Source organism: Tarenaya hassleriana, unplaced genomic scaffold, assembly GCF_000463585.1.
Source record: "Tarenaya hassleriana unplaced genomic scaffold, ASM46358v1 Cleome1, whole genome shotgun sequence".
In the NCBI taxonomy this organism is placed as follows: domain Eukaryota; kingdom Viridiplantae; phylum Streptophyta; class Magnoliopsida; order Brassicales; family Cleomaceae; genus Tarenaya; species Tarenaya hassleriana.
The window spans coordinates 3,879,002-3,899,826 of NW_010960187.1; the positions used below are offsets into that span (position 1 = coordinate 3,879,002).

The window sequence follows — 20,825 nt, forward strand, 5'->3', positions numbered from 1 at the left end:
ATGTAATTTGTACATATTTTTTTTTCTTCAGAAAATGACATTGGTTTCTTATGTTTGTGTTGTTTTATGTTTCAGAGAAATGGTTCTCATTTTTTCAAATGGCTTGACGATGCGATAATTGAAGAGTTGGATGGTTTCCGTGATGAGTTACATGAAGTGAAGATGGAAAAGATGATGGATGTTAAGATGGAGAAGATGATGGAGAAGATGAATGTTAGGATGGACAAGATGAATCAGAATATGGAAAAGATGAATGTTAAGATGGTTGAATACAGCAATATTGTAGTTATGTTTGGTGTAGTTGTAATCGGTGTAGCTATGTTTTTTGGGTATTACTATGGATTATCCTATGTTTAGAAATGTAGAAATGGTAAACGAATATTGGTGTAGTTAATGAATAATGAATGTTATGTTATTGACCCTAATTATAGTTATCAGACTATGAATGTTATGTTTTTGACCATTACACAAAGAAGATTATATTATGATATTAACATAACATGTTTGTACAGGATGAAAAAAACCCGGCATAACATTACATCCCAAAAAAAGTTGGCATCATGGATACATAGTTCGACAATAGAATAGACAACATCTTGGATACATTGAGTTCTATAAAAAAAAGTCGGCACAACTGTAGGTAGTGCATAATCATTTCCGTTTTTCTTGTCTTGGAATCTGGAATTTTCGACCCGTTCGAGGTGCAATGAAGACCGTGTTTGGAAGTGATGAGGTTGACTCAGGAAGATGTGCTCTCTGATGATGAGGAAATGCCGATTGTATTGTCTGACTCCCTTGTGTTGGAATGGAGGACCCTGCCAAACAGAATTTGAAATGCATTATGTTGTCTAATAACACCAGAAACTAAAATAATAGAATGGTTGTAAGTATACCATCGGCTATTGAGTTACCACTAGTCTGAGCATTTTCCGACATAACAGGTTGTGTAGTTTTCTTCTTCTTGGAAGGAGCTGGCCGACTTGTTTGCCCTCCCAACTAGTAAGAAAATATTCATCATAACCAATCAAGGAAACAAATAACGCATAAGCAAAACCAGAAAATGCAGTTTTTGTACCTTTACTTTTCTCGGACGACCTCTCCCACGTGTTGGACCTTCCATTTGAAATGGTTCATTTTTACATGTCTTGGCATTATGTCCGACCTGTTTACAGCGAGTACACGTCATTTTTCTTCCATGGCGTGAAAGTCGACCACTCTTTGACGGAGACTCATGCGGATCCTTTGTCCGATTAAACTTTCTCGGTCGACCTGGCATTGGTCTGTCATCAGGTACACCAGGAGGAGATTTTCATGTCTTCGTCCACAAAATTTGTCCATTTACGGACAGAATGTTCTGCTCATATGCCTTGATCCATTTCTGCTTTGAAAAGTAATCTGAGACGTACCTATAGAAAAATATTCATCACATGACTAAACAAATAAATCCCCATATTAATCATGTCTATAATTCCAAAATCTACATCTTTGTATATTTGCCTCAAATAATCCATCTCCTCATTTGGTCTTTTTAACCAAAGCTCTTTTATTTGAGGCAATCTCTCTTTCTTCACCAACTTTTCAAACATAAACCAATTCAGATAATCAACATTAACCACACTCTCAATTTTTTCTACAAACCCACCAACATATTTTATCTCTCCTTCATCATCTTTCATTATTGATCCGCCCAAATGTATGTTTATTATCACATCATCTGAATCATCCCTTGACATCCTTGCAAAACCTAAACATTTCATAATTTTTTGAAAAAATGAGCAACACAAACATTACATCGAATCGACTTCGAAACAATACCTGGAAAATATGACAGTGTTTACCCGAACCTTTCTTCCGCCGATTTGTAGAAGAAATGACACCAGGTTATCTTCAATCAAAACAAAATGGTATCACTGTCAGAAATCGCTTCACCAAAATCGAAGAACATGAGTGATGAAAATGGGTTATCTTCAAACAGAGAGCAATCGGCTTCCAAGCTTTAGGGTTTCTTCCGCCGAAGCTTTAGGGTTTAAACTCACCTTCAAATCGGCTTCGAAATACCGGGAGAAACTTCAAATCGATTACCCAGTTCGCATCGTCTCCAAATCACCTCCGAAATACACACGATTTAGAAAGAACTCGGTGAAGAACGAAACTGATGAAGAACGAAACTAAGGCTTAGGGTTCGAACGGAGTTTTTTGTGATTGGGGAAATAGAGGAGTTTTTTGTGATTAGGTTTAATATGGTTTATTTTCCGACTTTATAATTGTTTTGTTTTATCTGACGTGGCAAGTAAATCCTACGTGGATTAGGATCAGCAACTCCGTTTATGCCATGTCACTAGTTTCGTTTCAGCCGTCACAACGTTCACGGCGCGGGAGTTTTTTAGTTAATAAATTGTAAGTACAGGGTTTAATTGGTTATCAGGATAGAGTACAGGGTTTATTTGGTAAGGAAAAAAGTACAGGGTTTTTTCGTTAACCTGGGAAAAGTACAGGGTTTTTATGGCGATTTCCCCTAATTATATCCGAAAGGCCACCTTTCCTACGGTTTATGTGAGAGCCATGATACATACATACATACATACATATATATATATATATATATTAATTATTAAAAAAAATGATACTATGGGTTTGGATAATCGGACATAACCCTAACATGGAGTAGGAAGGGAAGGTGTCCTGCACTTCCCTTGTAACCATATCAACCTTATCTTGTTTCCCTTCAAAGATAGAAAAATCTCTCTTAGACAAGGGCTCTCGAAAAGATCCAACGCCGAGAAGTAGATGCCTTCGTCCACGTTTTCCATCTCGTCGAGGGCGCTAATGCAATTCCCGATACTGAATTTATCATCCGTCTTTGTGGCATCGGCCATTCTCGACCTCAATGCATCCACCATGTCGAGCATCGCCCTTCCCATGGTCTCGATCGGGCTTCGGGCCAAGGCGGGACTTGTCTCGGGTTTTCTCTTCCTCTTCCTCTCGGTGAAATTCCGAGAATCCTTTTCCAAGAGAGATACATTTCCTTTCCCTGCTTTCGGTGTTATTAGCTTCAGTGATTGCGTCGTCCCTTCATGAAAGGTTTGATTTGCAAGGGTTGCTTCTAATCCCTCGAAATGACTAGACTGAGCGTATCTACCATCCAAATAATTATCATCGAAAATGGCGCAAAGCTGCTCGTAAATCGAGCAATCCGTAACTTTGATCGGTTCAGCCCGTGGATGTACCTGAGTACACAAGCCAAAATCTGCATTAGTCTCGGTGAAACAGAACACACAAACCCGAAACGAGAATCTCTTTTTTCTCGCGGGAAGAGAAAAACTTACACCTAAATCTTCCCACAAGCCAAACCCGATACAATTATCCTCGATCACAAACTCGTTCTGAAGATGGGACGGTTTAAGAGCGTTGTAACGTTGCCTAAGAACATCGAGATGTTTCCTTAACTGATTGTTGTTGAAGTTGAGATGTGTCTGCTCGTTAAACTCTTGGCATATGTGACTCCATGTTTTCTTGTCGAAAACGTTGTTCTGCCTGTTGCCTAGTTGGATCTGCTTAACCACCAAATCCGCGAAAACCTTATCGAGGATCGGAGTCCACCTCGTCCTGGAACGCTCTTGCCTCGGCTGCTGGCTTATTTCACCATCCATCGTCAGCTTGCGGATTTCATAAACTGTACCAAAGCATATCGGTCACATCATCGGGAAAATATCTACCATGAGATTTTCTTTTCGATTAAGAACGGAATCTACCCTTGTTCGGTAGAGTGATTCGAGTAGCAAAGATTGCCGAACGATTCCTGAGGGAAAAAAGGCATCAAAATTGAAGAAACTAAAATCCTCTATTCACAAAATCAAACAAACAAAAGCAGACGGAATCCAGCTGATTACAGCCAAGTTCCGAAACTTTCAACTTCAAATTTCAGATAACATAAACGGAAAAAGAAGAGGAAGGATACATTTCGAATTCAGTACCTTTTTCGGAGCAAAATCACGGAGATGCGATCACTCTCCATGAACTCTCAAAGGGATTTTGAATGGCACATTTTTTTTTTAAATTACTTTTTGGTCGTTTAGGGATTTCCGAGTTGGGCTTCAAGTGGGCTTTGGGGAATGTTGATTTTGAGTTCATGTTGGTTTAATTTTTTTAACGAATTAGAAATGATTCGTATGAAACTTTGGTCGCAGCAATTTTACATTTTTTTTTAAAAAAAAAAACAGGCTATAGGGAGAGGGGGCAAAATTCATAAATAAATTGCAACTGATAAGAAAGGATAACGAAGAATAATAAAATACGAACCTATAATTCTTACACCAATTTCACTCTCCTAGTACACGTTTGATGAACTATTTATTGTTCCTTTTGCCAAACAGTACGAAAACTATTACTGGTACAACACAACATATAGGAAGAGAATTTTTTTTAAAAAAAAAAATCACCTCTGATAACGTAAGGACGCTCGAAATGTTGAAAACTAATGGACCCTGCAACCAAAAAACACAGGGAAACCACCTGTTAACAGAGCCAAATGCCAAAAGCCTAAAGCCAGTTAAAATCGAGCACGGAGAGGAAGAAGATGAATATACCGCCCAGGCGTAGCTACTGCGGGTAAATATCCTGTTAGGCTTGATAATCTATTCCTATCTCGCACCAGAAAACGAGTTCCTGCCTCGATGGTATCCTCCTCCTCCTCTGGGTTCCCGACGGTAATCACCATACCCCCGGGAGCTATCACTCCCTCCCTGTCCTTGCTGATGATGACGATAGTCAAATCCTCGCGAGTTATTATCGCTCCCACCTTGTCGATCATGATGATGATAGTCTCTTGGGTTATCAGCATAACCCCTAGAGTCATGGTGACCTACCCGAGGGACATCGTGATGAGGCTGTGACGAGAACCTCCCACCAATTTGCTGTTGCCCACCACCACCTTCTCGTGGTTGGTACGCACCTTGACGGGATAAAGGATAGTCGTATTCATCGGCCCTAGCCGATAAATGCGTTGGTTGATTCGGGTAAAGTGGTTGTGGTTGAGCATAACCATGGTGGGCATATGGGGCCTGCATCATCGGTGGACCCATGTGAGCAGGCCCTAGAGCTGGCTGCTGCCGTGACATATGACCATAGTTCTGGTAGGAAGGAGAGGTCGGTATATATGGAGGGATGTAATTGTAACCCGGATGCTGAGCATGCATATCTGTTGTATGATATCCGTTACGATCTCCTCTCAACTGTAAGCTGTTAGCGACAAATCGATGTGCTGCCTCTCCAAGATGGCGGCCAGAGACGCTTCCAGGATGGTTCTGCCTAAAATAGGGGGAGAATCGCAACTTAGCATTCAGTTGAATCGCAAAATATTCGACAAAGGCACAGATATCTTCTTTCACTATGTTAAGACAATCAGCTAACCTGTCTCGATTCATTGGTCTTCTTCCAGAATCCTCATGCCACAGAACCGGTTCCGGTTTTAAATCTCCTAATTGGACAATCTGAACAGCAGGGAATTAGCTTAAGATTTAGTGACAAAAGCATCTAATGTAAGAAACCTTCTGTAAACATTGTGCAGAAAAGGTCTCTCAAAAAATGGGTTTCTTGAAAAATACCTTCTTTGGAAAGATGACACCAGGAGGTGGCCTTGTTATGTGTTGATGTGCATCTGGGAGTCTGTATATCGCACATCTGAAAAAGAGAGAGAAGGCAATGTTATTAATCTATTTAAGTCTCTTATATAATATATATATATATATATATATATATATATATATCCTTGACAAAATTAAAATCTAGTCTCAGAATCTCACATGACTTCATTGGCCAAGATATCTTCCATGCCCTGAACCGGGGCTCTAAATATTGGCGGGTGAGTCTCTCCTGAACAAGGAGTCAAATAGCCGTTCATACCGTCACTGCCAAAAACAAACAAACTAATGAAATCAGGCAAAAGTTCAGGAAGCTCCTAAATTCGAAAGTTCTTGGTTTAAACACAATTCAGATCTGACCAACTAGTTTCATATCATTATCATGCCCAAAGATTAAGAGAGTCAGTGTATGAGTTAGGTCATTTCTCATATTCATAAAATTTAATCTACCATATGGCAACACAAACCTGAGCTCAGGTCTAATCTTAACCTTGACGTCTACTTTCTCCTTGGCAGTCAACTGGCGACACTGGTTGTCGAGGGAAAAAATGAGTTCAGCCAGTGGATGAGACGTTGCTATAAAAAGCAAGTCGAACATGATACTGTTTCTGCGCTTTTCTTCCTCCTGCAGAAAACAGAACATTTTAATCCAATTGAGAAAGAAAAGGCACGCCTCTCTATAAGGAACAAAAGGGAGATTAAAAACAACAGAAGTTATAGCAACATGCCGTCAATGTGTCTTCCACTTCTGCAACAGCAGCTAGAAGACGACTTTCATCGATGAAAGGCAGTTTCGCAATACCCTTGGCAGAAAAAAAAAAGAATGTCAAAATTCCATTTAAATACATGATTCTGTCCTCAACACATGTGTGGGGTGTGTGTGTGTGAGAGAGAGAGAAAGAGAGACCTGCCAGGAGTAACGCTTTCCGTTCATGTCAACTTCAAAATCTAAAAAGCAAGAAAAGAGAAGAAAATTTATTTGTTACAACAGACAATGTTAAGCAATACACGAAATCCTTATTGAGGACAAAAAGTAATACCAGTTGGGTAAAAATCAATGATAGGCGAAACGGGATCCATCATCAAGGTCCTATAGTGCTCCGGAAGGGCATGTGAACTGAAAAGACAAATAATTATTATTGAGATAATATGGCAAAGAAGAAGAAGAAAACAGTTGCCCTAGTTATCTAATTACCTTGCAGCTGGGAATACGCCTAGAAGTTGATTGAAAGGCTTAAAAGGAGTCCCTAGTTTGAACTTTATATCCAGCTCCCCAAGATCCTTCAGATCAGAAGCAAATGGCGCATAATGGTATGGGTAAAACCTGTAACATTAAAGGACCATGGTATCAAGGGTGACATTCGCAGCTGATGAAAGCCAGAAGGAGAAGCTAACATTTAAAAATGACAAATCCACACAGACTAGAGCAAAGATAAAGGTATGTATCATTCATTCAATCAAACAACAAATAAATAACATTTCCACTGAAAATTCTTGGATCCCGTTTAAACGGATAAGCATTCAAAGAACCAAATAATCCAATATGATCAGGACGGGCAAATAATATATGACCACTTATGTTGTCTCTGAAAAATTCTAAACTACCTACAAAAGAAAAACAAATCCTCTGAAGAAGTCAAAAATCAATATGCACTCCAATCAAGATCTTAGACATCATAAAGAAAAGCAGACGACCAAGAAGGATCAACTGCAACATCTACCCGTGAAAAGAAACCAAGAAGAGGGAACTTACCACTGCCAGGAGCAAACGCCTTCATAGTAGTAATGCATGACCCAACAAAGGCCTTCTGTGTACTTCAAAACCTATTCGGAAGAATGTGTCATATTACAAAAACCCCTCTGAAAACAGATTTACTGAAACTTTAAAGCACGTTTTTAGGTTTTAAAAACTCACAACGTCCTTTCGTATTCTTTCCATTTCTTCAGGTGTCTTTGCTGAGAATTTCTCTTCATAATATCTTTCTCTCCACCCTGGTTCCCCTAGCTTCACCTGAATACAATACTAACACTTTCAGAAAATTGTCACGAATGCAAAGGGCAAGAGACAAAGAAAGAAGCACAGTATCATGCGTTAAGTCCATAAAATTTTATCAATAGCATGATCACATCTTCACAACATAAGCTACACTACATCTACCGTCATTTGGCAGCTATTAAAAAAAATCATATTCGGAAGCAAATTATAACCTTGTCTTCTTCAGGAGTCTCAGAGTTGAACGCATCAGATTTCTCCCGAAGCAAGTCCTTAAGCTTTGTTTTTAGTGCTTCTTTGTTCTCGTTTTCCTGAAACATGCAGAATCGTAAAATCATCACTAATGTAGACTTAGTAATCAAACCAAATCGGCAAAAATAAACAGAACAATATAATCGCATGTCCTTGGTAACAAAGGTTGATACCACGTGAAAGCACAGCCTAAGGGCATACGGTTCTAAATAGTATAGCTTAAGGAGACAAAATTACATTAAATTGCCTCTCCCGAAGCAGGAAAACCTACATCAGATTCAAGACTGTTCTCTACATCAACAATGGCAGCACCGATACTGGACCCTGAAGATAGACGTCGAACTTTCTGGGGCGGAGGAGAGATGCCATCATTTGACTGAAATGGTGAAGGAGTAGGAGCGGAAGCAAGCCGAGAACCATGAAATCTAGCAACTGGAACAATAGTATCTGGTTGAACTGTTGGCGCTGCATCATCCAATCTTTTTGTTTGAACTTTTTCTCGCTTTATTCTTTCTGCTTGTCTCTGATGTATTTATGAGAACAAACAAAACCGTAAATAAATCATCAAAGAAAACAGTGGGTTATGTCCATATCCCGAGGAGGTATAAGAGGTGTGGGACCACGTGATTACTTCAATAAAAATAAGCTACGGGCTGTAACTACAATACAAGACCAAGAGGAAGTATGCTGCTCTACAAACCCAACATACCTGATGTAACCTGGCTCTTTTCTGAAATATCTTATCTTCAAAGGATCCGACAGCCTGAATAAAGTGCTCCACTCTCTTCAAATTGGGCTGAAAATGATAAAAACAGAAAGTCGAATCCACATAGCCAAAATGCCAAACTGAAAACACGGATTATTATAACTAAATTAAACCTAGCAAGAACAGAGCACCTTGCATCCATTAGTCAAATAACCTCCCAAAGACCTAAATTCCTTCTTGTAGACAGCCATCAGCAAGTTGAGCGCACCCTGGCGAGACGAAGAAAACAACAATAATATTCTATCCAAAAGAAAATTTTAAAAAAGAGGATGGAACTGTCATGTGCCTCAGGTATCGAAACTGCCTCCTGTTATACAGCACGTAATCTTTGGTTGCTAAAGTGCCAATTAAAGGAATTAGCAATTTAGCAGGATCAATTCATTATGGCTTCAGCACAAACCTCACGAATCTCCAAGGTCGGCATATGTGGTAAGAAATCGTTGCCCACGAAGAAACATATGAAGATAAAATCATCCACAATACGCTCTAGATCAAGCTCGAATGGAGGGTTAGGAATCCTCATCTCATGCTCCAAGTACTCCCTAAGCGTCCACACATGAAGAAACTGGAAAAGAAAAGAAATACGGAAAATGAAGACATATCATCACATTGTAACCATACATCTCAGAATCAAGAGATCTATCACAAATTCAGTCGTGGAAGCGCACCTGATAAGGCTTTTTTACCACACCGTTTGCATCACCTTTCTCATCAAACTCTCCTGCTTTCCTCTTTGCTTTTCCTTCACAGTCTGCAGCTAAATGGCCCATTTGTCCACATAAGAAACATTTATCTTGCTGTCCAGGCGTAAAGACCACCTAAACACAGATTAAAATGAGAAATTAGCTCCATTACGCATGAAAAAAATGATAATTTGATTCACTTGTTTCATTTGTCACTTCTTTTGTCCTTTTTGCTTCATTTTCTTCTTTTGCAAACAAGAAGCTAACAAAAGGTATAGACAAAATCCTGAAGAAGCATTGACTGAAGGGACCCTATCGAAGAGATCACAAACCTCTCTAAGTATTGAAAAATGAACTTCGTGTGTTGCCAAAGCCAACATAATCAAATCGGCGTCCTGTTGATCAGAAGGGGTAGCAAAATTAGCACTCTAGACTCATCACACCAGGAAAATGAACAAAGTGAGTAGCTACTCCTGAGAGCGATCAACCAGAAGAAACAAAAAAAACCATACCAATCCATACAGACAATGTCTGGTATTTGGATCATAACCAGGAAGATTTCTTTGAAGACGGATGTATGACATAATTTTATGCTCTCCTTCACCAGGAACATTTGCATCTGAAAGAATGACCTGTGCAGTACCACAGTAATGGGGCCACAATTTCAACGCAAATGAATTATTTGTGAATCTGACTAGCTTTCGATTGAGAAGAAAGTGAATAAAAAATTAACATTGGTAAAACATAACCATATAATTTGTGAATTACCTTAATATTTTTCCAACCAGGATCATAATTTATTCTAAGGTGTATATAATACTGCAATGCAATGGAAAGAACAGCCATGAAATCTGTTCCAGGTGTAATCACATTAGAGTCAAACACTTGAGAGTCCACTTTAGGTGGGAGCTTTCTCCCTTCCCTCTCGAATTCCTCTCGCAATCGTTCTTCTTCAGCTGCCTAAAAGGATAACAATGCAAATAATCTCTCAACAAACACTGGAAATGTAAAAAGTAAAAGGTTGGAATCTAGCTAAGGAACCGAGAAGACATGCATGGATAAGAATCTTGAAAACTTCAAAAGACTACGTACAATCTAAGTTCATAATAAAGAAAACATATTCTAAGCACCTATCGCTAATCAGTAGCTAAAGAAAACTTCCGTGTCCAAAGGGTACACGAGTAAGTAGAAAACCCATGCCTTCAAATATATTCAATTTTACGAAAATCCAAACACTGTTTAGAACATGGGGAACATCATGTAGAACCTCTCATTCTCCTTTCTCTTATCTTTCAAACAGAGAGTAAAAGGAAATGAAGTTTTCTGGATAAAATAAAACACAATAGAAAACTCATGCCAGGGTTTAAATCAAATTTAGCATGTTCTCAGAGAAAGACATACCGCATCGGATGCATCTTTAGCTGATCTAAACCGTCTAGACCGCTGTTGATTCATTTTAGCCCTCGGGGCAACACCATCTGAGACCCATTTCAACCAACATATAAGTATCATGCCTCGCACATGCTCTTCTAAATTTACATCAGTGGATACGAAATCACTGAAAAAGCTGCATACTTGCCTATAGCCATATATAGTAATTTACGGGGCCGCACCATCACAAATAGTCTATCTATGTAGTCGAACATACACTGAAACACCTCTTCAAAGGTAGTCGGAGAAGGCTGCAATGGAAAACTCATCGTCAATATTTTCCCCTTAAGGGAATAAAGAGCTAGACACCAACTCTAGTGACCACCAATCAACATTCTAGACAAGAACACTCCCTAAAACACAGGGATTCACATAGAAACATGAGCCCTTACATAGATTAGGGAAACCCAAGTTCAAAACCCTAATATGACAGCAAATCTCAGAAGAAAAAAGGCTTAAAGGCGGAATCGAATTTACCCTATCCTCGGGATGGAAGCAAGGATGGATAATCCCGTTCATGTCGAGATAGAGATTATCGTACTCGAGATCATTAGGGTTGGGTTTACTGGTGTCCACCGGGATTTTCACGCCTTCGATGACGACGGGCTCTTCCTCGACGACATCCACCACTATCAACGGATACTTCTCCGCCAACCACCGATAAAACGCCGGGACTCCCATTGTTTGTTCGCCGACGGAGATAGAGATCGCCGGCCTTACAGAGATAGGAAAAAAATGCGACAAACAAGAAAATACAGAAACCTAGAGAGAGAGAGAGGAACAGAACGAGAACGGGAATTTACGGATTTTGTCCGACTCAAAGAGATTGAGGCCAAATGAAATCGGGAGTGGCTTGGCACTGATGGGAATTTTGAGTCTGTGGAGGGTGTTTTCGTCTTTTTAGTACGACCTTGTTTTACAAAGTCGGCGCAATCGCTTATATTTTTTCTTTATGTATATGTACGTAACATACGTTCAAGAACATGTACCAAATTTTGTAGAAACCGATATTTTCCCCGAGAAATAATCGATTTCAAGATTACCCAAAAATGAAAGACAATAATATTGTACTGATACAATGAAATTAGTTGCACTTTCAAGGAATGATAGAGAAACCTACAGAACTTCACCAAACCAAACCGATTCCAATTTAGTTCGGTTTAAATAGGGTTTCTTCGTTCCTTTCTCCTGGTACAAAGTTAGAAACTTGATCCTGAATGAATTACAGAGCATCAAGCTTCTTCTCAAACTTTATGTCTCTTGGACTGCGGATCTGTACGGACGTTATGGCTTAACGAAGATGTCCCACCGCCAGTTATGTCCTTCCCCCACTCGGTTTCTAGTTCGCTGTCTCTTCTCCGTTTAGACTCCCTGAAAGAACGAAGCTCGGTTTTTTTTAGTTATGGAGTTTAACTAATGCATCAGTTAAACATTGTGGATGTCTCTACGGTCACAAATTATGGGTGGACACTCGGTTCACTTATGCATACACCAAACCGATCCAAAAGGAATAACACATATCCATAATCGAATCAAATCTGATATAAAAACCGAAGGGATATGATTTTTCTAATACCGAAAAAACAAAGTCATATTAGAAGATAAAGCATTTTCGTCATTAAAAACCAAACTCAAACTGAAACCGAACCTAATCTAACACAAAAACTGAATAGATGTAGTTTTCCTAAAACTGAAAACCGGACCTAGAACAGAAATGTCTACCCCCAGTCACGGGTTTCGCGGATAAATGAAAATCGAAGAGGTTAGTTAGAAGGTAAGGTTGCATATATCCTACCTATCAGTATGTGAAGCTTCTTCTGAGTTCTTTTCCAACCATCGAACACATCCCGTGTTATCCGGTAGTAGAGATCCGGATATATGCATAACCTCTTCGTCGAAGCTGCAAAAAAGATTGATTGAAAGAATAATCATCAGTTGTATCCATTTCAATAGTTTCCGATTTTCTAACCAACAGAAGTTACAGGAGTGAACCTTTGCTTTGATCATATTGAGCAAGACAATGTGACATACATAAACCCAAGACTGTAACTAAGAGAACCTAGACAAACAATTCTCCATGAAATGACCAATGCCAGACATTATGTGCAATTAAAAACAAAACAAGTTATGTTCTTGCCTAGTTGCCTTCTGAAGAGTGCTGTTATTACTCGTCCTTTTCATTTTCATTTTCAAATATCTCAACGAAGCCTATCCAATTCTAACGAGAAGATTAGATAATCAACTGTTACCTCTTAACCAGGAAGCGTATCATCGTTCCGACCTTTATTACGTGCCGCTTATGAGATCTGCTCACATAGCGAGCTTCACCATCTTTCTGAGCACAAAAAAGGGAACAATCGGCTTACCAAAAACGGATGAAACAATTACCAAATTCAAGAAAATCAGTAATACCCACGATTTTGTACTTGAATTCTTCACGAGTATCCACGTCAGTTATAACCGCAGCAGAAAACCCAAGAACAACCACATGGATTGACTCTGGAGAAAGCTTTACAACTTTCCCTTCTGCAAAAAAATGATTTCAACCTATGTAAACAAGAAGAAACGTCATATCCCTCACAATTACAGAAGTCAAACGCACAAATAAATAAGAAAATCTAACCAACAAGACTATTGGGCTTCGGATCGAATAGCAGAAGTTTTGTGTTTACGTTCACGCCAAAGTACGGATGAAGTCCCGGAAGGATTTTTGCTTGTTTGCTTTTAACATTGGCATCAAATGCCAACAAAACACCTTCAAAGGTCTCATTGTACCTGAAAAACAAAAACACAGTCACAATTAATGACATGAAGACCGAATGACATTAAACAATACCTGATTGACATCAAGAATCCCAGCAACAAAACCTTATTGAGATCCAAAACGAACTATTATTTCCCCAGATTGACAACAATAATACCAAAATTAGATATCCAAACCAAACAGAATCAAAGAACTTCGAAATCATTGCCACCAATTCACAAGTTCTAGACATCAAATGCAGAGAGATTACCATTATTTTGTTCGATTACATCAGAGTAATACCCGAATATGAATCAAGAAACCAGAAGCTGAATCATGGTTAGCTTAGATAATCAAATCAATAGAAATCCAAAACCATAAAAGTTCATAATAGCTAATAGAAACGCACAGGCAACAAGAACAAAAGATATGCTCACAGCTTTTCCAGCAGAATATTCGTTCTTCATAACAACCCAAAACGGATCAATCATTAAAACCCCAAATTCGTTTTTGGTTTGTAATGAAGGGTGGAATCTTTAGACTCTACAGCAAATTATTGCTGAAAACATGGATTACGATGATTTTTCAACCCGTAAACGATAAAAAAAAAAGTGAAGCTTCACGAAGGAAAAGAAGGAGAAGAAACGAACGAACTGGAAGAGAAGAGCACTAAGCTCGCGAAGAACGGCTTCAAACACGTTTCTGCTCTTCGATGGATGAACGTAAACCACCAATTCCGCGTCTGAGACTTTTAATCCCTCCATTGAATCGTGAAATCGAAGCCACAGATTCTAAACCCTCTTGCAACTTCGAAGCTATGTCGAAGCCACAAAATCCACTCGAATACAAAATCTATTCTCCCGTAGCTGCTGCTGTTTCTGCTTCTTCTTTTTCTTCTTCTTTGCTTAAAACTACTGTATGCAACCACAGCGGAAGAATAATCCGTAAATGCATATATAGAGAGAGAAATAAGGCTAAAAAGGACCAGAAATCGAAGAAAAAGGAATCATGGCCGCCAGGTAAAATTTGATGAATACCCTAAGATTACTAGGCATGAACCCAACAACTAGGGTTCTACGAGACAGCGGGAACCGATGAACATACTGTAGGAAATCGAAACTCAATCGAAACGCGGAGAACTTGCCGTTGATAATTTTTCGGAGGAGATTCTGAGAGACGCGAATTTAGGGTTTAGAGACTGTCCAGCTCAGGAGACGGAGGAGAAGAGAAAACCTAGCGAATGCGAAGTGAGAGAGGGCCGTAGACTGAGAATGAATCAGAGGGTTTGATTTCAATGGGCTTGGGTTTTCCGACATGGGCCTATAGGCTTTTTTATCTACTAACTGATTTCTGAATTATAATTCATAAGAAATTAAATATTTCCTTTTTTGTCATTTTCAATTTTTTTTTTTTTTGTTACCATGGAAACCTATTCTACAACCCTTCGATAACACACTGGACACCGCAACGCTTCTCAGCCCATGGACCGAATGAGAACGCATCAAGACAACATAGCGGACCTGAGAAAATCCACCGCTCTACGCAGTAACCGGCAAACTATGCAGAACAGGTAAACCAGCCTCGTAAAACTGACCGGCTCAAATTTCCATACCGTCATTTCCAATTTTCTTACCAACAATTATTTTATTTCCATTCTTCTCAAAATTTCCTCATATCTTCCCACGTTTAAAGAGTTTCGGCGATGTTTAAATATTTGGCACTCAATAAACGGGAAAAAAAAAAGGAATAATTCGAATGCGAATAAAATGGTTTTTTCCTTTTAAAATATGGTGGGAGATATATAGAGAGGTCATTCAATTGAAATATCCACGAGGGACCATAGAATTAGATATGGGTTCCGTACAGGTCTCTGAGTTGCAGACATCACGAATTTTATAAAATACTACATATAATATAATTATATGTACATAAATCCATATTTTATCTGGGATTATAGAAACCATATGCGATGTGTATTAAGAGAAGTTGATATCAGATAGTATGTGTGTTTATTAGCACTGTTACACGATATGTATCACGTATAATTAAATATTAGAATTTTGAAATTATAAACAGAAATAATTGGAATAAGAGAGGGGCCGAAACAAACGAAGCCTATGCGTCATGGAGTTCATATACCATGCGGGAAGATTAAATTTATTTATTTTTTTATAATCCGAGAGTTAACCGGACCTTTGATCCGACTACATCTACCAGAGGAGCGAGGAAGTCCAGAAAGATTTAATTTTCTGTCAGCCCAATTAATTATTTTGTCAGTACAAGAATATTAAGTTATTTAACTGGTGTATATATATATATAACAAATCCTTTAATTTTGTTTTCAAATTCAAATAATAATAAGAATAGACCAGTCTCTTGACATAATTGTCAAAACATGAAAATATTCACGAAGCTGTGTAGAACGAACCATATAATCATTATAAAATTGTTATTTGGACAAGTGTGTTATAGACATATAGGGAACTAATTGTTTTATCTTAGAGGGTGGAATTAGGGGGAAAATGTGGGCTTATAATGTTATATGGGGGAGGTGCGGTGGATGCGAAGCATCTCTCTCCTCTCCTCCATTTGTTCGGCCAAACCATATTTTTATTTATTTTATTTTCATTTTTTGTAATTGTAATGTTAAAAACGCATTTCACTAGTAAAGCCAATAATTGATTCAAAAGGAGTATAATTAATTGGTCAAATATGTTTGCAGAAACCCATGTAGCATATATATATAAATATGCATTAATTGGCATAATAATAAAATACATTGAAAATTTGACCAATACGCATAGAACTTTAAATCTAATATTCATTGGTCAAATCAAAAGACATCGAGAATTTCGAATCGGGACAATTACAAAATTCGGAATCCGGAATCACAGTTCCAAATACGATGTTTCCGATACACTGTCATCTCCAACTATTAAAACAGAAGTTTGGACCGTACGTCGAAACCGTTTTTATTTGAATAGGGAAAAATATAAATATTTTGTTTTTAAAATAAAAAAAAAAGGAAAAAAAAAAAGAGATATGGGTTAGTTTTGTAGTTGAATTGTTATATATATATATATATATATAATGAGAGTTTTCATTTACTGGATTCATTAAAGATGGATACATATCAACTATCGTTAGCTAAGTCAACTCTCGGAAGGTCAAAACGATATAGAAAGTTTGTGTGGGACATTTCAAGCAGCTACCAAATATGACACACCCGTGTGCAAGCTTCTGTGTAATCCTTTCTCTCCTATACACACACACACACGTCGGCAATACTGTATATATATATATATATAACTGACTGCTACCATGTAATTTAATATTTCAAAATATTTCATATATTTTTAGTGTCCAAAACTTATAATAATGTTGATAACGATGTGGTGACATCACATGTTTCTACTAAAAAAAACAAGAAATTGAAATAACGAATGTTTTAATTGATCAACTGAATAAAAATAATCAAACCGAACAAATTAAAACACAAAATTCATTATTAAAATAAATAACAATTTCAAACCATGCAACGTACTAAAACTACGAAAAATTAATATTCGCATTTCAAGACGCCTTGAATAGAAAAAATTTGCAAATAAACAAAAAAAAAACTTTTTTAAAAAAACCATTGTAAGAAACAAAAAATATAAGATTGAGGGTAAAAGCGTAAAAACTTTACCACCTTCTCCTCCGTTTCTCTCTTTATTGCTTATAATGGATCTCTCTCTTCACTTCACTTCCAAACAAAAATAGCCAAAGAAACCAAAGTAAGAGGAACAAAAGAAACTCCCTCTGATAGTTTCTTCCCCTCCAATGGCTTTACTAACGTTCTATCCGGAGAAATCCGAGCCGCCGCAAACGCAGAAGAAGCAACCACTGCCTTCAAAACGCAAGAAACGCCAAATACAGCCGCGTAACGCCCAAACGCGGAAACCGCAGAAGCAAACGCCGCAGAAACTGCCATCTTCATGGGACCAGTTCAAGAACCTACTGACCTGCAAACAGATCGAAGGATCCAGAATCCACGACCCATCCAAGAACTCTCAATCTGAACCGTACATTACTGCTACGCACCCCAACTCCTCCTCGAAGCTCATCACCTCCTCTTGTGGGTCCATTTGTAGCTTCAGAGACGTGGCTCATGGCAACACACGGGTCGTCCACCGAGCTGACAACTCGCCCGGACCCGGTAACCCGATTCATGACCCGGAAACCCGGATATTGAACCGCAAATCGGGCCAACCCGGGTCGTCCTCGTCTAGGTCGCTGACATCTGTGTCAAAAAGATCCAACGGCAGAGAGAGTTACACGTCATCGTCTTCAACGGCAACGGCTACTACTACGACGTCGTTAATTAGAGGCATGCAATTCCGGAAACTCTCCGGCTGCTACGAGTGCCATATGATCGTGGACCCCAGCAGGTTTCTCTACATCTGTTGTTTTCTTAATTTTATTTCGATTTTATTTTTCGATTGCTTTAATTCATAAATACTTTAGAAAGTGAAACTAATCGATTTTTAAATTTATTTTTCAGGAATCCAATATCACCTAGGGTTTGTGCTTGTTCTCAGTGTGGAGAGGTTTTCCCCAAGCTTGAAAACTTGGAGATGCATCAAGCAGTCCGTCACGCAGGTCGGTTGGTCTAATTAATTTCATCGGTTTTCTTATTTTATTTCGCTCTCAACTTTCTGTTTACTCTTTCTATACGCTTCCCTCAAATTTCATTGAATCCAATGTAATTACCATTTCAAAATAACCCTAGTTTGCGCTAGACCTTTATCTCTCGCTTAGGAAAGGTAGTTTCAATTGCAAATCACCTCAAAATGGTTAAAAAGTAAAATATCAGAAAACTTACTGCGTCGACGTTGCATTTTAACTCCATATATATATATATATATATATATTACCAAATCACGACTGTAGATTAATTTAAATGATTAATCTAGTTATCCATGTCTCAATCGTAAATGCATATTCAATTCTACGAATAGGCTTTCGCATGAAGGATCCTTTCCTTTTGTCTTTTCGAAGGTTAAGACTACATATATTTTATTTATTATAATATGATTAAATAGGTAGCTAGTGACAACACTGACAAGCCCTCTATACGCCATTTTGCATTAAGATGGTTTACTTAACGTTGGTTACCGTTGTTCGGTCATGCGTATAACCATGTGATAAATTTGGATTAACCTATCCAATCCACGTTGCTCATAAAAATAAAAAATAAATAATATAAGGACAAAAATATTATTATAATCGTGGATAATATTTGTCATTTTGCATTTTAAGAGCCATTTCAAGTGTTCCAAGGGACCAAAAACAGCTGTCCCTTGCTACCGTGGTATTCAGTATTAATCTTACGTGTCATCTTCTTATTCGTCCGTACTAAACCACCTTCCCTAAATCTTCACCTTATTTAATTACGTCACTATTCAATGATATGGGGTGCGTGCGGAGTCTGTTTAATGGTTTGGTGTTCGGTTCGGTTTGATTCGGTGGTTTATGATCTATTTTCTTTTGAAGAACGGGTCTCAGTTAAAACTTAAAAGCATCAGGTCTTAACTTATTGTCACAAAATATTCTCATTTCCTTTAAGAAAAAAAAAAGAAGCGTTTTTGTTTTACTTATTTCATTTAATCGAAACTAACCGAAACAGATTTTGGTTTGGGTTTGATGTCGTTTTTATTCTATTTGGTTCAGCCGGTTTGATTTTTTTTTTTAAGTGCTATGCAAATAAAAAAAACTAAATTCACGTAAAATAACATTTTTTGATCTAATTATTATAATTAAATTTATGATTTAATTTACAGTATCAGAGCTTGGTCCCGAGGATTCAGGAAGGAACGTAGTGGAGATAATCTTCAAGTCAAGCTGGTTAAAGAAGGACAATCCTATCTGTAAGATCGAACGGATATTAAAAGTCCACAACACCCAACGCACCATCCAACGGTTCGAAGATTGCCGAGACGCCGTGAAGGCGCGTGCACTCCAGACGCCGAGGAAAGACGCGCGTTGCGCCGCCGACGGCAATGAGCTCCTCCGCTTCCATTGCGCCACCCTCGTCTGTCCTCTCGGGGCCCGTGGATCCTCCTCCCTTTGCTCCGTCTCCGGATGCGGAGTTTGCACCCTCATCCGCAACGGTTTCGGCGGTCAGGCCGGTGTATTCGGAGGCGGTGTAAGGACGACGGCGAGCAGCGGCCGGGCCCACGACTCGCTCGGAGCTTCGGGGTCTCTCCGGAAAGCGATGCTTGTCTGTCGGGTGATCGCCGGGAGGGTGAAACGGGGCGTGGTCGATGAGGAAAACGGTGGCGCGTATGACTCGCTCGCGGAGAACGCGGGCGCGTATTCGAATCTTGAGGAGCTACTGGTGTTTAACCCTAGGGCTATATTACCATGCTTTGTTGTTATTTACAAAGTTTTGGAATCTTGAATTTGTAAATTATTTTCACATTTTGGATAATGTTTTTTGTTTCGATTTTTCTTTTGGATTCTAGGGAAGTCGATCAAAATCATATATATATATATAATGTTCTAACTGAAAAATCATGTTATGTTTGTACATGGGCCGTCGTTACGGAATAAATATTATGAGTAAACAAGGGAAATGAAATATTTATCCTTTATGCCCATATGAAAAAGTAAAAAAACATTTAATTTAATAAAATTTTATTAAGACTCAGCGATTAAATTTCATCTTAGACAAAGATCTTCCAGATTTTTCTCATGCATTGTGACAAAATCTGCAAAGAAAAGCGCAAATTTAAGGTTTACCATTAAGATAAATTAATGCTTTTGCGTTCATGCATAACATATCTGTTAAAATGAGAAAACAAATATGTGATTGGAGTAAAATAAGATTTGAGATATAATGGAGAATAATAATAGATACAATATCATTATGTCAAATATTATGTATCTGATTTGTTTCCATTGTATCTATATTTTCTTTTTATTTCGTTTTTTAATTTTTCTATAAATATGTATTCCATTTTCATTGTAATAAAAACAAGAAGATATGTTCTTTTATATTTTATTATTTTTCTAATTTTATTTTTGTACAATATCATCATATCGTATGATTTAATATTGCATACTCCTGTATACGAAAGAAAGTACACCGACACTATTAATTGAAATACAATAATGGGAGAAAGCAGTAAAGGTCTCGAAATAATAATAATAATAATAATAATAATATAAAAAACAAAATAAAATAGAAGTGGATGCAAATGACTGTTGCTGAGATATCAGATGGACCGCCAAAAAAAATTTAATTAGGAAAACAGTAGGGGGGGGGGGGGGGGGG

At 38.2% G+C, this 20,825-nt stretch overlaps 5 protein-coding genes across 11 annotated transcripts in view; 1 reads left to right on the forward strand and 4 right to left on the reverse strand.

Annotated features, from left to right (window-relative positions):
• LOC104809388 (L10-interacting MYB domain-containing protein-like) overlaps nt 1-4,056 on the reverse strand; it is a 5,197-nt gene extending 1,141 nt beyond the window's left edge. The window contains exons 1-4 of one of the 3 annotated variants that reach the window (XM_010535371.2): nt 3,975-4,056; nt 3,753-3,799; nt 3,327-3,673; nt 2,811-3,227 (exon numbers count right to left, since the gene is read on the reverse strand). In XM_010535371.2, the coding sequence (XP_010533673.1) occupies nt 2,811-3,227; nt 3,327-3,673; nt 3,753-3,799; nt 3,975-4,015 (852 nt within the window). In that variant the 5' untranslated portion in view covers nt 4,016-4,056. Of the gene's footprint in view, nt 1-2,608; nt 3,228-3,326; nt 3,674-3,752; nt 3,800-3,974 lie in introns of those variants that run through there. The other 2 variants (XM_010535362.1, XM_010535380.1) reach the window with 2 other exon arrangements.
• LOC104809403 lies at nt 533-1,352 on the reverse strand. Of its 2 annotated transcripts, none has more exons than XM_010535386.2 (3): nt 1,076-1,352; nt 912-996; nt 533-815 (listed from the first exon to the last, which is right to left on the reverse strand). In XM_010535386.2, exons 1-3 carry the CDS (start codon nt 1,274-1,276, stop codon nt 652-654), a joined length of 450 nt encoding a protein of 149 aa, XP_010533688.1. In that variant the 5' UTR covers nt 1,277-1,352; the 3' UTR covers nt 533-651. The 2 variants fall into 2 exon arrangements, with proteins under 2 accessions (XP_010533688.1, XP_010533686.1); XM_010535384.2 differs by having other exon boundaries at nt 894-996.
• A 205-nt stretch (nt 4,057-4,261) lies between the features above and the next one.
• On the reverse strand, nt 4,262-11,576 carry LOC104809408 (5'-3' exoribonuclease 3-like). The gene is made up of 24 exons (XM_010535396.1): nt 11,242-11,576; nt 10,913-11,015; nt 10,735-10,811; nt 10,102-10,293; nt 9,846-9,965; nt 9,666-9,728; nt 9,319-9,468; nt 9,051-9,215; nt 8,782-8,859; nt 8,594-8,680; nt 8,156-8,407; nt 7,848-7,943; nt 7,555-7,650; nt 7,393-7,463; nt 6,835-6,963; nt 6,680-6,756; nt 6,547-6,587; nt 6,368-6,442; nt 6,107-6,264; nt 5,802-5,906; nt 5,604-5,679; nt 5,410-5,489; nt 4,587-5,307; nt 4,262-4,484 (listed from the first exon to the last, which is right to left on the reverse strand). The coding sequence occupies exons 1-23, from the start codon at nt 11,443-11,445 to the stop codon at nt 4,641-4,643; spliced, it is 3,162 nt and encodes a 1,053-aa protein (XP_010533698.1). The 5' UTR covers nt 11,446-11,576; the 3' UTR covers nt 4,262-4,484; nt 4,587-4,640.
• Nucleotides 11,577-11,793: 217 nt separating this feature from the next.
• Nucleotides 11,794-14,729, reverse strand: LOC104809415. 4 transcript variants are annotated; one of them, XM_010535426.2, is made up of 7 exons: nt 14,545-14,729; nt 14,162-14,418; nt 13,388-13,539; nt 13,181-13,290; nt 13,014-13,099; nt 12,560-12,664; nt 11,794-12,135 (listed from the first exon to the last, which is right to left on the reverse strand). In XM_010535426.2, exons 2-7 carry the CDS (start codon nt 14,269-14,271, stop codon nt 12,009-12,011), a joined length of 690 nt encoding a protein of 229 aa, XP_010533728.1. In that variant the 5' UTR covers nt 14,272-14,418; nt 14,545-14,729; the 3' UTR covers nt 11,794-12,008. The 4 variants fall into 4 exon arrangements, with proteins under 4 accessions (XP_010533728.1, XP_010533719.1, XP_010533760.1 ...); XM_010535417.2 differs by having other exon boundaries at nt 14,162-14,421; XM_010535458.2 differs by having other exon boundaries at nt 14,612-14,727.
• A 2,498-nt stretch (nt 14,730-17,227) lies between these two features.
• LOC104809457 lies at nt 17,228-20,012 on the forward strand. Its single transcript, XM_010535470.2, has 3 exons — nt 17,228-17,937; nt 18,051-18,148; nt 19,330-20,012. Exons 1-3 carry the CDS (start codon nt 17,330-17,332, stop codon nt 19,947-19,949), a joined length of 1,326 nt encoding a protein of 441 aa, XP_010533772.1. The 5' UTR covers nt 17,228-17,329; the 3' UTR covers nt 19,950-20,012.
• Nucleotides 20,013-20,825: the final 813 nt, after the last annotated feature.